Consider the following 17,190-nt stretch of genomic DNA (forward strand, 5'->3'; position numbering starts at 1 on the left):
TTTAAGGAGCTATGAAATATCGTAATGATGCTTAATGAGCATCTAGCTGCTAGAAATAAGAGCCAAGTCTTAAATAATCCACCGTAGCGCACCAATATAACAGAGAAAAACAGTATGCGAGGACGAATTATATATATATATATATATATATATATATATATATATATGTATGTATGTATGTGTGTGTCCCTCAATATCGCTTGACAACCGATGCTGGTGTGTTTACGTCCCCGTAACTTATCGGTTCGGCAAAACAGACCGATAGAATAAGTACTAGGCTTACAAAGAATAAGTCCTGGGATCGATTTGCTCGACTAAAGGCAGTGCTCCAGCAAGGCCACAGTCAACAAGTAAAAGAGTAAAAAGTAAAGAGTATATATATATATATATATATATATATATATATATATATATGTATACATGTCTCTTAAAGGATAGAGCTCAAAATCAATGCATTGAAGATACTTTATTGCAGCAACAATTATAATAACAGAAACAACCACAATAGGCCAAACCTATGCACATTTCAATAGGGTATCCCGGAAAAATAAACCACATCATGAGATGTCTCGTAAAATATTGTAACAAATTACAACATATTACAAATTTCTGGATACTCCATCTCTTCAGGGTCGCATTATTGCCATCACCAATACTATTATTAGCAAAACACACACATCATCCAAGAGGGTGAAAGAATAATCGACGGCACACCACCTACCATCGTTATTTTCTTACAGAATGTAAACAAACCAGTCAACCGAAATCCAGCGACGTACACCGCCCGGTTTACAGCGTAAAAATCCCTTGCCAATGAATTAATTAATACACTATCGTTATAGGAAGATCCGATAGGAAATCTTGATGTACAGGGGGGATGAATTTTTGGCAAGGGATTTTTACGCTGTAAACCGGGCGGTGTACGTCGCTGGATTTCGGTTGACTGGTTTGTTTACATTCTGTAAGAAAATAACGATGGTAGGTTGCGTGCCGTCGATTATTCTTTCACCCTCTTGGATGATGTGTGTGTTTTGCTAATAATAGTATTGGTGATGGCAATAATGCGACCCTGATGAGATGGAGTATCCAGAAATTTGTAATATGTTGTAATTTGTTACAATATTTTACGAGACATCTTATGATGTGGTTTATTTTTCCGGGATACCCTATTGAAATGTGCACAGGTTTCGCTTATTGTGGTTGTTTCTGTTATTATAATTGTTGCTGCAATAAAGTATCTTCAATGCATTGATTTTGAGCTCTATCCTTTAAGAGACATGTATACATATATATATACAAAAACTCAACTGTGAGTTTTTGGCTAAGACTGTTAACAGATACTATATATTTTGTAAAATTTGTTTTATAAAAGTATATATTTAATATATATATATATATATATATATATATATATATATATATATATATATACTCAGGTTTGGTAGGTGAGTTCAGTAAAAGATTTAGATTCTAAATTGAATGTGGTACTTATGTTTAGGCACCAAAATATAGTGTGGTATTATTCAAAAACAAGGTGATCAAAAATCAAAAAAAGCAACACGGATTTTGAAGGTTATTGCAATACGCACGTTTCATGCCACTCCATTTATTTAAGTAATGCGAACATTACATTAAATGCAAAATGTAGAGCAATCTTCAGCTGCACAAGAATATAGAAAATTACAGCAGAATGGACATATTACTATTGTGGCAACATTTAAAATCTAAGTGGAAAGAAGAATTCACAAAGAATACATATATATATATATATATATATATATATATATATATATATATTAATAAATTATAGGGTAGCAAAAAAAATTTTAGAAATTTTATTTACCACCAGTGGTCTAGCATTTTTTGTATTTGCTGCCGATTAGGTAAACCGCAAGTACGCGGTATATTTTGAAAAAATTAGACATAGGAACACGAACCATGCTGCGTATTGACTCGTGCTTCATATGTTGTCTGGTCATTTCTGCTGACGATAGTCCGACCTTGTAAGATATAATCTTTATCTTACTAAAATTGACTTGAAACCATGGTACAGAATATAGATTGGTAAAAGTTTTTATTTTTCATTTCCTTTCGAAATTATCCCAAATTTTTGTGGTATGTAGTCTTTTGCTGCTATTTCTAGCGAGTAGATGTCCTATTATAGGCATCTCTGCATTTTAAATGAATATATATATATATATATATACCAAATGATAAAAAGACAAAGAAAAGTCTTTAACACATCTTTAATGATTCGTTACAATATGCATATGTATATATATATAGAGAGAGAGAGAGAGACAGAGACAGGGAGAGAAATGTATGTAAATGGTTAAAATCCTTTGAAGCATTTTAGTAATAAAATAAAATGAATGTAGTTAAAATTACGATAATTAATTAATAGAGCATAACTAGGGAACCGTGCCCACATCCACAAGTTTCTTAAAAATGCACCTTTTTCGATCAAATTCACCAGATATATGTTTTAAATGATCAACACAGTTGTTATCTAAAACCTTGGAAATATATCTCTGAAACAATTTCATTAAAGAATATTCATTTTTCTCAAAAATGAATATTCTTTAAAAATGAGGGGAAACAAAAGTCGGTGGGTGTCACGCTTCGGTAGTTATACGATCTATATCTATATATAGCTGACCGCCTAAAATTTTTTCTGCAAAATAGGGGTAGTTTATGTTCTTCAGTCAAATGATACCATTTAAAAATATAGATTATGATTATGTTATTAAGATTAGCAAACAATTTATAATTTTAATCTCGAAGAAGTTTCGGGTATTTCCGCCGTTCTTCCGGAAAGGAAGAAGCCACCTTGAAAACATTTTATCGTCTGCGCTCGATCTTATTTATCGTCTTTATTGTTTCCTCAGGATAATACTCAGAAATATTTCTAAAACGGTGAGTACCATGCTATTATTTTAATTATTGGTTCTATATTTCATTGAATTATTTTGTTTGCAAATTGTTTCTTTATCAAGAAAAATGTCTAATTATATATTTAAAACGTGAGCAAAATTTCGCAGGTGGTTGATCCGAAAGTCGGTGACCACTCTTCGATAAATGATTAACTTTAGCACATTTCTATCTTTTACTTCCAATTTTTATCAACACAGTTGTTATCTAAAACCTTGAAAATGTATCTCTGCAACAATTTCATTAAAGAATATTCATTTTTAAGAAAGATGAGGGGAAACAAAAGTCGGTGGGTGTCACGCTTCGGTAGTTATACGATCTATATTTATATATATATATATAGCTGACCGCCTACACTTTTTTCTGCAAAATAGGGGTAGTTTATGCTCTTCAGTCTATATTATTAGCATTATCCTGCGATTGTGAATTTAAAATCACTTCTTTAACTTTCTAAGACATCTCAACGCTTCTAAAAGCAAACTTCGTTTCTTTGTTTACGTTCATCGTAATTTGAATTTAATAAATATATATATATATATATTTTATATACAACAAATTCCGATATAATTGTAATCTACATCATTTGTAACGTATCTTTTGTAGAAAATTTCATTAAAAAAATTATCCATTTTCCAGAAAGTTTCAAGGAAACAAATATAGTTTGAAATTACTCATTTTGCCCCATTTACCCCTCCCCATTCTTTATTCAATACTTAAAATTCAGCACTTTGCTGTAGTTATACAATATATTACGGATTTAAAAACTGAAAAGGTGTTGAGAAGGTGATAGGAGAAAATTAAGCCAAAATTTCAGTCTGTTGGGTGGCAGGTAAACGTCAATGTCTTGAAATGATTCCACCGAAAAACGAATACGAAGTCAGGAAGTGTCAAATAAACCTTGACAACCGATGCTGGTGTGTTTACATCCCCGTAACTTAGCGGTTCGGCAAAAGAGATCGATAGATTAAGTCCTGGCGTCGATTTGCTCGACTAAAGGCGGTGCCCCAGCAAGGCCACAGTCAAATGAAAAACAAATAAAGGAGTAAAGAGTTAAAATTATATACCAAATGATAAAAAGACAAAGAAAAGTTTTTAATACATCTTTAAGTATTCGTTACAACATACATACATATACATATATATATATATATATATATATATATATATATATATATGTGTGTGTGTGTGTGTATATATATATTTAGAGAGAGAGAGAGAGAGATAAATAGATAGATATAAATGTATTTAAATGGTTAAAATCCTTTGAAGCATTTTAGGAAGCCAATAAAATTAAATGAATATTGTTAAAATTACGATAACTAATTAATAGAGCATAACTAGGAACCGTGCCCACATCCACTGAGTTTCTTAAAAATGTACCTTTTTCGATCAAATTGACCAGATATATATTTTAAATGATTTAAAATTACAATTATATGGAGAGAAAAAAATCAAAAGCTAAATTCTTATTGAAGGCTCACGGGACATTTTTTTAACGAATACTTGTACTTTTTAATGAAACTTTCCCGAGATACCTTTTCGAGAGTATAAATTATGATTATGTTAATAAGATTGGCAAACAATTTATAACTTTATTCTCGAAGAAGTTTCGGGTATTTCCGGCCTTCCTCTTTTACCCGTACGGAAAGGAAGAAACCACCTTGAAACATTTTATCGTCTGCGCTAGATCTTATGTCTTGTCTCTCTCTAACAACGTATTTTTACCTCGGGATAATTACTCTGTAAGAAGATATTTCTAAAACGGTAAGTACCATGCTTTTAGTTTAATTATTGGTTATATATTGCATTCATTCTTTTGTTGGAAAATTGTTTCTTTATCAAAAAAAAAAAAAATGTATAATTATATATTTAAAACGTGAGCAAAATTTAGCAGGTGGTTGATCCGAAAGTCGGTGACCACCCTTCCATAAATGATTAAATTTAGCACATTTCTATCTTTTACTTTCAATTTTTATCAACGCTTTCAAGAAATATTTATTAAGTTATTGACTTTGAGGGGAATATATGTTTTTTACAATTGTTCACTACTTTACAAAAAACTATATCAGCTAAACAAGTGGCCTTTTCTAAATGCTTTAAAAACACTATAACTTACTCAGAATTCTATTTCAGAAAATTAGCTCCGTTCTCTTAGAGCATACAAAAGGTAGATTTAGGGTGGAGGGGCAAAATGAGTAAGACAAGATAAAGTAAATTTGTTTTTTTAATTCTCCAAAATTACATTTGGGAAAAGACTTTTACACCTAAATATCCATCCTTCGGCATCAGAAAGATCAAAAATGCACCAAAATTTTACAATATCTAAGTCAAATGAAAGAGGATCATGGAAAAATGGCACATGATATGAAATTAACGTAAAATATTCTTTGTAGCTTCATCATCATCTGCTGGAATGGCTCTCTCCTTCATATATTTATGCACCGTGCAATTAAAGAGAAGAAATTATTGAAATTAATTATTATTCGTTTTACCTCATTTTCGACATTTTTTTTTTTTCTCTTTTTGAAAATTGAAGATTAACAAATTAGATATCAGTATTGTGAAAAAAATGGACTTGGAATCCGAGAGAGAAAAGAATTTTGTTTAAGTAGCAAAAATTATTGATATTTTATCAGCAACTTGAGTGACAATCGAGTGCAATTGTCGGAAAAGTTTGTTGAAAGCAAAAGTGTGATCTGACTATATTCGAAACTCTCTTTAGTTCAATAGCAACAACCTATGCTGACCAATTTTTACTGTCAAAGATGATGCAGTACTCGCAATGTAATGATTACAAAGAACTAGGGGGAAAATAAGAAGTTTTAAATTACTCATTTTGCCCCATTTGCTCATTTACCCCTCCCCTTTCTTTATTCAATACTTAAAATTCATGGCTTATAAACACCTTCCGCGCTGCAATTGTATCTTAAATCAAAAAATGAAAATATGGAAATAAAGCATAGACCGTGTAAGTAATGATAGAAAATAAACAGAAAAATAAATTGAAAATTTTATGAATAAACGACATTTCTTTTATGCTTACACACGTATATATGCTTATGCATATATATGTCTATTGGATTATATATATCTATACACACACACACACACACGTATATATACATACGTATGTATGCTTATATAAATATATATACATGTATACATACACTCCGTCTGGCAGGGGTCGCAAATGTAGCGAACACTCTGCCTGACTGCTGGTGGAATGTCGTGGTTTCTTGTTTTTTCCATTTCTCCTCTCTCACTCCTTTGTGTTCCCTCTTTTACGGTGCGTTGCCAATCTCCACGGTTGCTGGCAACCGCTTCCCAGTTGCTAATATTGATGTCGCAGGCCTTCATGTCCCTTTTGCAAACATCCTTGTATCGTAACAACGGTCTTCCCACAGACCTAGTGTCCCTAGCAAGCTCTCCGTAGAGTATGTCCTTGGGGATTCTGCCATCTTCCATACGACTAACACGTCCAAGCCATCTCATACCGACTACACAGCCACAGCAGGAGATGTGTTAGGACATGAAATGTTAAAACCGGACTAGATTGTTTTATGCGCAACTCCTTGGTCTCTCGAGACAAAAAGGATGCCAACAACATACATACATACACGTATATATGCTTATATATATATATGTGTGTGTGTGTGTGTGTGTGTGTTAGAGTATCTCAACTGATCAACATAACATGTAAACTCCGTAATGTCGTTTTCCCTGAAGATATTTCACTCAACTTCAAAATGCAAACTTATTTTGTTTTGTGATTTGTATTGAATGTAAGTTGAAACAATTATAGACAATGTTAATTAATTAATTTATTTATTTATATCCATTAAATCTCTCCATTTCCTAAAATATATAAAGATATCAAATATTATAAATTATTTTAGAAATATCTCTTTAAAATATAATATATTAAACCTGTGTAACTGGGATAAAACTATCCCTTTAAGAGGTCCATCCGCTGTGATGAATCTACAAACAAACATACAAAACATCTCATGGGTATATTCCCTCCCCCCTCTGAAGAGATTATGCTCAGAAATATGAACATAATATTTAATTAATTTCACTGTGCATAATTAAAGCAGCTGTAAGGGATAATGATCGATTTGTTGCTGATAATAAATAAACTCTTATTAACTTCAAAATCATTTTCTTTTTCTTCCATGAAGCTTCTGACCCCGAATGGGAAGATCTGCAAACAGATCTCTGATTTTTTTTTCGGAGAATTGTTGCAATTGCTTCCTCCATAGTCATAATATCCCAAAGATGGTCATATTCGTCGCCAAAAAAAAAAAAAAAATCGCCGAAAACAATCACAGTAATGAAAACTTGGGAATCCAAAATTTTAGGATTGCGGGTTCGGATTCGGCCCGGAATGTTTTTAATTTACTCTCAGAGTTGGCCTGATTACAAAATGGAATGATATGTTAGGCTGCGGCCTCTAGAAGTAAAGCTGAAAAAGTGTGACACACTGACATTCGCATTTATTATATATATTATCGACGCACACATACAGACAAACGTGTGTACTTATATTATACATATACACACTGACACACACACACACATATGTATAATGAATTCTTCTGTTGGTTTGAACGTGTGGCGGTCAAACAAATTTTGTTTTCCTTTTGTCTTAGTTTACTTCTGATGTCTGTGTCTCTTGTGAGATTTTAGCCAACGATTTACAGACAGATTGGACGAAACAGAATTATTATGCAAAACGGCTGGCATGTTAATTCAGGACTTTGTTTTTGCTCTAAGTTCTTTCAGGTGATCCAGATTAGGGCCATCTCAGCAACATGTGAGGCGCCTATCGGGGCAAATCAATCCAGTGGGCCCGATAGTGTATGTTCATTTGACGGCAAGCCGTAGCATACATAGATCCTAATTGGGCCCGTGCACTTGTGAGGCTTGTGGATGAACTTGCCCTGTGAACCTATGACTTCAGACGGCACTGATCCAGGCTGCTTAAGTCATATTTCTTTGTGCTATACATAGCAAGTTAACCCACATTCATTACGATTCAGTGCAGTTTTTTTCTTTTTTCTGAGGGAGTCTGAGCGTGTTCCTATACCTTACTCATGCTCTCTCTCTCTCTCTCTCTCTCTCTCTCTGTGTTAGTGACAGAGTTGTCATCGTGTGACGAATGATTTGAACTATGACCACGAAATTTGAACAATTTCCATAATGGTAGAGTAACTACATACATTTAAAACACACACACACTCTCACTCTCTCTCTCTTTCTCTCTCTCTCTCTCTCTCTCTCTCTCCCTCTCTCATTGCGGTTACACATATACACTCATTGCGGTTATAATATGTAGTTCTGTTTTGTGTATTAATAGTTGCATATCTATTTATATGATAAATAAATGGCTCGGAAATGGTGTCACGCCTCGCTAACCCGGAAGTGAGTTAGTGACCTGGTCAGTCATCCAACCGATCGAAATACTTTGAATTTGCACAAACCCCTCGATGTCCACTACATATAATAATTCAAAAGAATAGAGCTTTGGTTTTATGTATATATATATATATATATATATATATATATATATATATATACATACATATATATATATATATATATATTCTAACTCGATGTATTAATTTTTTTATTCCGTTTGGCTGATAAAATTCTCCTGATACTGTGGTCTTGAGTCCCAGGAAAGAGAATGGCGAAAGTAAAGAATACGTCCACCCGGTGTTTAGGCTTAGGGGTTTTATTTGGCCGAAAACGGGTGGTGTACATATTCTTTACCTCCGCCAACAGGATTTTTTTTCTTTTTGCGGTTCATAATTGTATTAACTTTAAATTCCTTCCCGTTTTTGAAATTTTTGGTATCTCCGTTCGTCTATTTCCCACGTCCCGCGACTAAAGTCTGTTCATTTTGTTACCAGCCTCATTTCTTCTTCTCACGTGAATTTCACCTGGCTTAGTTATGAGGGTGTTGGACTCGCGACCGCAAGATCGTGGTTTCGATTCCTGGAGCGAGTGATGCCTTGTGTAAAACACTTCATTTCACGTTACTCCAATCCACTCAGCTGGCATAAATGGGTAACCCTACGGCGAACAAGCGTCCCATCCAGATATGGGAGGAATATATACGCCACAAAAATTGGGAGTCTATATGACTCAGGAAGGGTTTCTTTCTTTTTTTTTTTTTAAGAGTCTTTTAATATTTTGTGGTTATCTTCATCATCATCCACCTCTGGACATTGTCTCGAGTACCAGGACTCACAGCGCCGGTTACCCGATCCTCACGGCTTGTAAGTGACCGAGATCACAATACTTCTTCTGGGCGGAATGCCACTCCGTCTCAGAGCTGCTCATTTACAGCTGAGTGGACAGGAGCAACTTGAAATGAAGTGTTTTGCTCAAGAACACACCACGAAGCCCGGTCCGGGAATTGAAACCGCGATCTTACGGTCATGAGTGCTACACCATAACCTCTTTGGGATTCTTTAATAATTTTTCTGAGATAATGATTGGTAAATAGATTGGAAAGTTTAAACAAGAGTTTACCAAACGATGCAACACGAGTTGTCGGCTGCTTACGTTGCTTGCATTCTTTACGTCACTTCGGTTTTGTACCAAAAGTGAAGGTCGACAGGGTCAGCTATTCATAACGAACGTCTCTGACAAGTTAACACTTTCATTGTACACAAAGAAAACAAAACAAGTTACGATATAAACAATACAAGTGTGTATTGTAAATGGTTGAAATGACTCTTTCATGATGTAAATGGTTTTAGTTTCAGCATGTCTCAGATCGAGTCAGATTGTTTTATTTGAATTACTACTGGCGCAGGCGTAGCAGTCTGGTAAGAAACTTGCTTTTCAACCCAGTGGTTCCGGGTTCTGTCCCACTGCGTGGCACATTGAGCGAATGTCTAGTGAGTAAATTTGGAAGACGGAAACTGAAAGACAGTCGTATATATATATGTGTGTGTGTGTGTGTGTGTGTGCGTGTGCGTGCGTGCGTGTCCCTACCACCGCTTGACAACAAGTGTTGGTGTTTTTACGTCCCCGTAACTAGCAGTTCGGCAAAAGAAAAGCGATGGAATAAGTACCCGGCTTTAAAAGAAGTACTTGGGTAGATTCGTTCGACTCAAAATTCAAGGTGATGCCCCAGCATGGCCGCAGTCTAATGACTGAAACAAGTAAACGAAAAAATGCATATCTATATTTTATACAAACTGCGTGCCAGATGTAAGACACTGCTAGGGTGCCCCTTACATCCCAGATAAATTAACAGTTGTATTTCATTACAAAGGCCAAATGGACCAAAACTGTTTCCCACTTAGTTAATACATCTATCCTCATTTATCACTGGTAACGTGTTAAATGAATCAGTGTTAAAACAGAGGATTGAACATATGAGAAAAAGAAGTTTCGTTCCGAGACCACAAATTGTCCTGAGCATAGTGGATGAGGGGAGGGTGCGGTTACGGTCCAAGCAGAATCTGTGACTAATTGTTGTCCCATGTTATCACGGATGACTTCGTGGTAAGCATACTGTGTAACCATGGATCAGTGATGAATGAGTCAGTATTAAACGAGGTCAGTATTTTATTCTCAAGCGATCAGGAATTCGAATATTAGTAATAATGATGATAATAATAATAATATCAATAATAATAATAACAATCCTTTCTACTGAAGACATAGGGCCTGGAATTTGTAGAGAGGGGAATAGTCGATTACATAGACCCAGTATTCAAGTGGTCCTTCTTTTATCGACCTCGAAAGGATAAAAGGCAAAGTCGACCTCGGTGGAATTTGATCGCAGCACGTAAAGACGGACGAAATACCGCGAAGCATTTCGCCCGGGGTCCTTAACGATTCTACTAATAGTGATAATATGAAGGAAAAATAAAAATAAACAAAATCCCGATTCCGTGCCCTTTCCATTCTCCAAGAGTTAGTGCTATTGACGTAAACGGCTCGATTAGCTGCCGAACGAAATACCCATTGTGAATAATGCAGACAGACAGATAGGGAATTCTGGTATAACTCTATAACCTTTTTCTTTAAATTCTAACAATAAGCTTTGTAACAAATGTTTGCCTACCACTTAGTTGTTAGCCATTTTCCAACAAGTACAATTCCGGAGTATATAATTATATAAGTATAATTTAAACCTATCTATCCATCTGTCTGTCTGACTGTATCTCTCTTTTTCTCCCTCTCTCTCTCTTTCCCTCTAACTTTGTGTGTTTGTTTCTGTCTCTCTCACTATATACATTTGTGTGTATGTAATATATTCATGTATACGCACACAGGTGAAAAACAAGGTGGAAAGAATACCACAGCAAGAGAAAAGCAAGGGTTTATTGGAACTGTAAAGACTTCAGAAACTTTTACTCAGTTTCACGCCACTGACCGTCTTGAGAATTTAGAGAGTAATGATACGTGTGTGTAGTAGTAGTAGTAGTAATAGTAGTAGTAGTAGTAGAAATAGAAGCGCTAGATGCACAAAATAACTATTGTATTTGTTGCGGCTCTTGTTCGTATCCCCATTGAACTCTCTCTCTCTGATGCTAATAGAGTTATTACGTAATACGAAGAGTACCAATGTATTAAACACAAACGAGCTTAGGGAAACAACTGAGAGTGACTCGTGACCTGCATTTGAAAACAGACAAATGCAAGTCTATCAAATAGCATACGACATGAGCTCTTGAATTCATTAAAGTTTTCCGCCTCTAAAGTAGAAGCGGAAATCTCGCTGTACGAGTGCACCATTATACGAGTAATTTACTGTAAGAGCCGAGGCTCGTGCGAATTTTTGTCTTGAAGTACGAGCGGAAATCCGCAGTACGAACGAGTTTCATACAAGCGACCGCTAGTCGGCGTTGAGCTCGCACACGCCCTCCCAACAAGTACAGTCTCCGTCCCCTCAGTTAACGTATTTCTCTCGTTGTGGCAGAATCCTTATGTTTTTCCCAGTTTTTGTTTAGTTTTGTCCATTTTTTTGCTATTATTTTATGATAATTGTGTTAGCCGTAGGTCCTAAGAAGGGTTAGTGCAAAGGATTGAAGATAGAATTCCTTAATAAACATGAGCGAGCACTGCGTGTAGTGGACATAGCCCGTCAATACGACCGAAGCACGTCTACGGTGTGCACCATCCGGAAGAAAAAGGGACGAGATCAAGGCCGTTACAACAGCAAAGGGTGTCTCCAAGCTAAGCAACACACATCTGTCCACGAAAGGATGGAAAAATTACTTCTACTGTGGATCAAAGTGAAGCAAATCGCAGGGGATACGCAGACCATCATCTGCGAGAAAGTACGAACGCTATATGGGGGGGATCTCCTGAAGCAGAACCCAGGAACATCGCCGGCGTGAGACACCAGCAGACACAATTAAGGCCAGTCGCGGCTGGTTTGATCATTTCAAGAAGAGGACTGGTATTCATAGCGTCGTCAGGTATGAAGAAGCAGCGAGTTCTGACACGAAGGCAGCTGAAGATTTCGTGTGTGAATTCCGTCAGCTCATCGCAGCCGAGGGGTACATCGCACAACAGGTATTCAACTGTGATGAAACTGGCCTTTTGGGGGGAAAAAATGCACAGAACCTACATAACTGCAGAGAAGAAAATGCCAGGCCACGAGCCGATGAAAGATAGGCTAACTCTCGCCCTTTGTGCCAATGTGAGTGGAGACTTAAAGATTAAGCAGCTCCTTGTCTACCATTCAGAAACCCCTCGAGCGTTCAAGTCCCTCAAAATCCTGAAGGAGAAGCTGCAGATCATGTGGAGGGCAAACGTTAAAGCCTGGGTCACCTGGCAATCCTTCTCCAAGTGGGTCAGCCTTGTCTTCGGACCAGCAGTGAAAAAGTATCTTCGGTAGAATAATCTTCCTCTCAAGGCCCTCCTCATCCTCGACAATGCTCCTGCTAACCCTCCTAACCTCGAAGATGATATCCTGAACAAATTTAAATTTATAAAAGGTCTGTACCTTTCTCGCAACACCACCCCTATCTTGCAGCCCATGGACCAACAGGTGATTTCTAATTTTAAGATATTGTACACTAAACCCCTGTTTCATCGGTGCTTTGAAGTCACCGAAAATACAAATCTAACCCTTTGTGATTTATGGAAGGAGCACAACAACATTGTCAACTACCTGAAAACCATCGATATGGCCTGGCAGGGTGTAACGAGGAGAACGGTGAATTCTGCATGGAGGAAATTGTGGTCTGACTACGTATCCGAAAGAAACTTCGAAGGGTTTGAGTCTGAGACACCTGCAGTCGAGGAGATAGTGTCTCATGGCAAGTTTATGGGCCTCGAGGTTGACGATGGGGACACTAACGATCTCGTCGAGGAACACTCAGAGAAAATGACGACAGATAAACTCCTGCAACATCATAAACCGCAGCATTTGTATGAGATTGGTTCCCCGGAGGAGGACAGTGTAGCAGAGAATGTTATCTCTACGAGTGACGCAAAGGCAGAGTTGGCAAAGTAACAGGATGTTTCTGAATTTGGAGAAAAATATCATCCGGAAAAAGTATCTTCACGTTGTGTAGCTATTTTATTTAATGACACTGCTCCGGCATATTTTCGTAACCTTGTGAAAGGCAGGTAAAAGCAGACTTCTCTTGATATGTTTCTAATGAAACAACCTGAAAGTGTAAAAAGCGAAGTCTGTCCCAAAAGTCTAAATTAAGTGAAGAGAGAGAGAAAACACCAGAAACTGTTCTTCCTGGAGTTTTAATGGAAAGAGATTCTCCTTCCAAACAGTAATCCTCTTCCTCCTCCCTGCTCTATCGTCTTCTTTGTGCACGAATTGTCCCATCTTTAAGGTAAGTCAGTTAATAAAGACAGTTTACATATTTCTTTTGCATTCTCTTTTTTATTGTGATTTTATTTGTAACTGCACCTTTTCTGAAAATAGAAATAATATATTTCTAAATCTCTGAGAGATTTATGCAGTAGCAGCCCGATAAAGTGATAGTATGTTGTCAACTTAATGTGACAGTTCCATGAAAGGGAAGAATGCTACTGTTATTTAGCCCTAGGAAACACCTAGGGTTAAATAGCAGTAGCATTCTTCCCTTTCATGAGACAGTTGCATTAAGTTGACAACATACTATTATGCCTTTTCTGTTTCAAAACTCATAAAAAATTATTTTGGGGGTGGTTTTGGTGGGCTAGAACGGATTAATTATATTTTAGTTAATTTTAATGGGGAAAATTGATTTGTAAAACATGTAAATCGTCAAACGAGCGATGTCATGAAACGAATTAAACTCTTACTGCAAGGTATCACTATCATAATTACTAGGATATGCACAGCTCGGCAATTAGGGTATTCGGCTCAGGATCGTAAAACTGTGGGTTCAAATCCTACCCAGATGTCGTGTTGTGTCCTTCAATAAGACACTTGATTTCATATTGCTCCAGTCTACTCAGCTAAAAATGTGAACCAGCCGAGATAGACAGACAGGAATAGACAGCGCCATGGCAGCTCCCCGCTGTCTGTCAGTCTGTCTCTCACTCTCTCTCCTTTTCTCTCTCCTTCTCTCTGCTTGCTTGCTTGTGACTCATAGGCATCTAAAAGAGTTAACGAAAACTCTGATGCATATTGCCAAGCCACACTCGTTTTACGTGCGACAGCTGGCCCTTTATATTTACCTACAAAATTCTGAATAACATTCGGCTGTTTGCATAATTATTGCGGCTTTTTTTTCAATAAATTTTATTCAACAAATAACAACATTTAACAAAGACATCTTTATAAATGATTATTCCGGAGCATATTCACCATCTACTTCAATTACTGCTTCCCATTTGCTTGGCAGCCGGTCGGAATAATCATTTAAAGATGTTTTTGTTAAAATACGTTGTTAGAGAGACAAGACATAAGAGCTAGCGCAGATGATAAAATGTTTCAATAATTATGCACCAACCTAATATTTAGGAAGTTTTCAAAAGGTAACCGAAACAGGAACTGAATATCTTTATTTTTTGGTGAAATCATAGATGATATTTTTGTAAAAATAAATTGTTCAGCCATCAAAGTATATACATAGAATCATGAAGGTCTTACTCACAGATAAGTCTTTCTAAGTTTGGCACAAGGCCAGCAAGTTTGAGGAAATGTGAATAATCGATTACATCGACCCCAGTGCTCAACTGATACTCATTTTATTGACCACAGCACTCAACCCCCGAACGGATGAGAAGCAAAGTCTACCCCGACAGAGTTTGAACTTAGAGTATTAACTGGAATAAATGCCGCTAAGCATTTTGTCAGCTCGTTGCAGATTATTATAATCTGTCTAATACAGAAACAAGGCCTGAAATTTTGATGGGAAAGGTTAGTAGATTACATCGATCCCAATGCTCAAGTTCCACTTATTTTATTGACCCTAAAGGGATGAAAGTCGACTACGGTGGAATTTGAACTCAGAACGTAAAGTGTCTGACGAAATGTCATTAAGCATATTGTTCGACGCATTAACTATTCTGGCAGCTCGTCGCAGACAATATTAATAGTTTTCTATTTTTATTTTTAAAAGAAATTCTGTAAAAATTCTTAATTTAATAATTAGATTAATTTTGATGAATTTTGAAGAAAAAGAAAAAATAGAAAACAGAAAAATAATCTTAATTATATATGTCAGAGAGAGGTGGGGGTCGACTGCAAAGTAAGAAAGTAAGCTCTGGTTGAAACTTGAACCGGCAAAACCGCCACCATGACCAATACTACCTCTATCACGACCACCACTTATGACTAAATGATGATTAATCTTTTTATGTTTAATCTTTTAATCTTAGTCGCCTGAATGATTGCACACACAGAGCGATTTTATTTTCATGGTGCGTGGAATTTTAATGAATTAAAAATGTTAGTGTTGTTGTTGTTGTGTTGGTAGAGGGGTCGGTTTCACTGTATTAAAATTGTCAGCTCGCACATGGCTGCAGGTTCTTTATGCAGACGGCAACCCTGGAAGATTTTCCAATGTGTGCGTACACAAGGACACAATCGTATGTGTGTGTGACATTAGAATGATGTCTGCCTTTGTTATCAGAAATGATTCTGACCTAAATATTAATATTCTTTCTACAAATGAACACACACACACACACACACACACACACACACACACACACACACACACACACTAGACAAGATCCAGAATAATGTCATAAAATTATCATAATGACATCATCATCATCATCATCAGAAACAACACAAGCGTAAAACTGCGAAAACCCCAGTAAGCACCGACTCATTCGCATGTAGACACACACACACACATACGCAGTAACTTACTCTCCCCCCCCCCCACGCAACGTCTCGACCTTGTCACACAGTCGTAATAACAAGAACAATAATAACAAAATCACACAACTACTTAAAATGTAAACCCCTGACCTTCACCTTCCTCCTCGAAACACAACCTCCCCCCCTCCATAGCCCCTCTTCCCATAACTTTTCTTTCCAGTCACATGATCCCATGATCCCTCTTTTGTTCTCTCGATCTGATCCTTATTCTTTCAATTTGTTGGCATTCCGCACCAACTCAACTGCCCCGCCAAATATATTTCAAAACTATTAATTATATTTGCGATAACAAAGACATACTAACAAATTATTATTAATAATAACAACAACAACAACAACAGTAATAGTAATGATTTCTTCTATCAGCCACAGGAGCATGGTAGTGGGGGGGGGGGAGCATCACATGGACAGACAACGATTTGGGTGAGAATTTACATAAAAGGCTGGGGAGAAAGAAATGGAAAAGACAATGAAATACGATAAAATTATACACTGTATACAAAAGTATGTGATAGCATGAATGATGCAGGCCCCTTGATACAAAAGAAACTCCAAACAGCGTCAATTAAGGAACCCCACATTCCCAAGATTACCCTGACCACAAAAAGTACGAGTCCTCTCTCCTACTCACCAATTTATTGACGCATACTTTCCACCCTAACCATTTTTGCGACACTCGCTCATCTTTTCACAAATTCACTGGTCCGTAGCACTTCTATCTCCACCCTCACTTTCCTTTCTAAGTGGAACTTCTAAAAGGTCAATGCAGGCTTGACCGAAGAGGAAGGTGTCTTTCTTCCTTGTCCACCACACAGCCTCTTTCGCCATAGCCATTAGACAGAGGAAAATCGCCTACCCCGTCCAGTTAAAGGTGGGTCATGGGGCGATCTTCACAGTGGGTTCGACCGATAGTCGGATTCGTCTCCCACGCGATAACAGCT

The 17,190-nt window shown here is 36.7% G+C and overlaps 1 protein-coding gene across 5 annotated transcripts in view; it reads left to right on the plus strand.

The window, feature by feature from the left end:
* The first annotated feature begins 2,029 nt into the window (after positions 1-2,029).
* Positions 2,030-17,190, plus strand: part of LOC149131029 (uncharacterized) — a 440,128-nt gene continuing 424,967 nt past the window's right edge. The window contains exons 1-2 of one of the 5 annotated variants that reach the window (XM_089342410.1): positions 2,030-2,064; positions 2,889-2,916. In XM_089342410.1, coding sequence (XP_089198536.1) covers positions 2,045-2,064; positions 2,889-2,916 — 48 coding nt within the window. In that variant the 5' untranslated portion in view covers positions 2,030-2,044. Of the gene's footprint in view, positions 2,065-2,679; positions 2,917-4,585; positions 4,696-17,190 lie in introns of those variants that run through there. The other 4 variants (XM_089342406.1, XM_089342407.1, XM_089342409.1 and 1 more) reach the window with 4 other exon arrangements.

This window comes from Octopus bimaculoides, chromosome 26 (genome assembly GCF_046866305.1).
Source record: "Octopus bimaculoides isolate indiv1 chromosome 26, ASM4686630v1, whole genome shotgun sequence".
Taxonomy (NCBI): domain Eukaryota; kingdom Metazoa; phylum Mollusca; class Cephalopoda; order Octopoda; family Octopodidae; genus Octopus; species Octopus bimaculoides.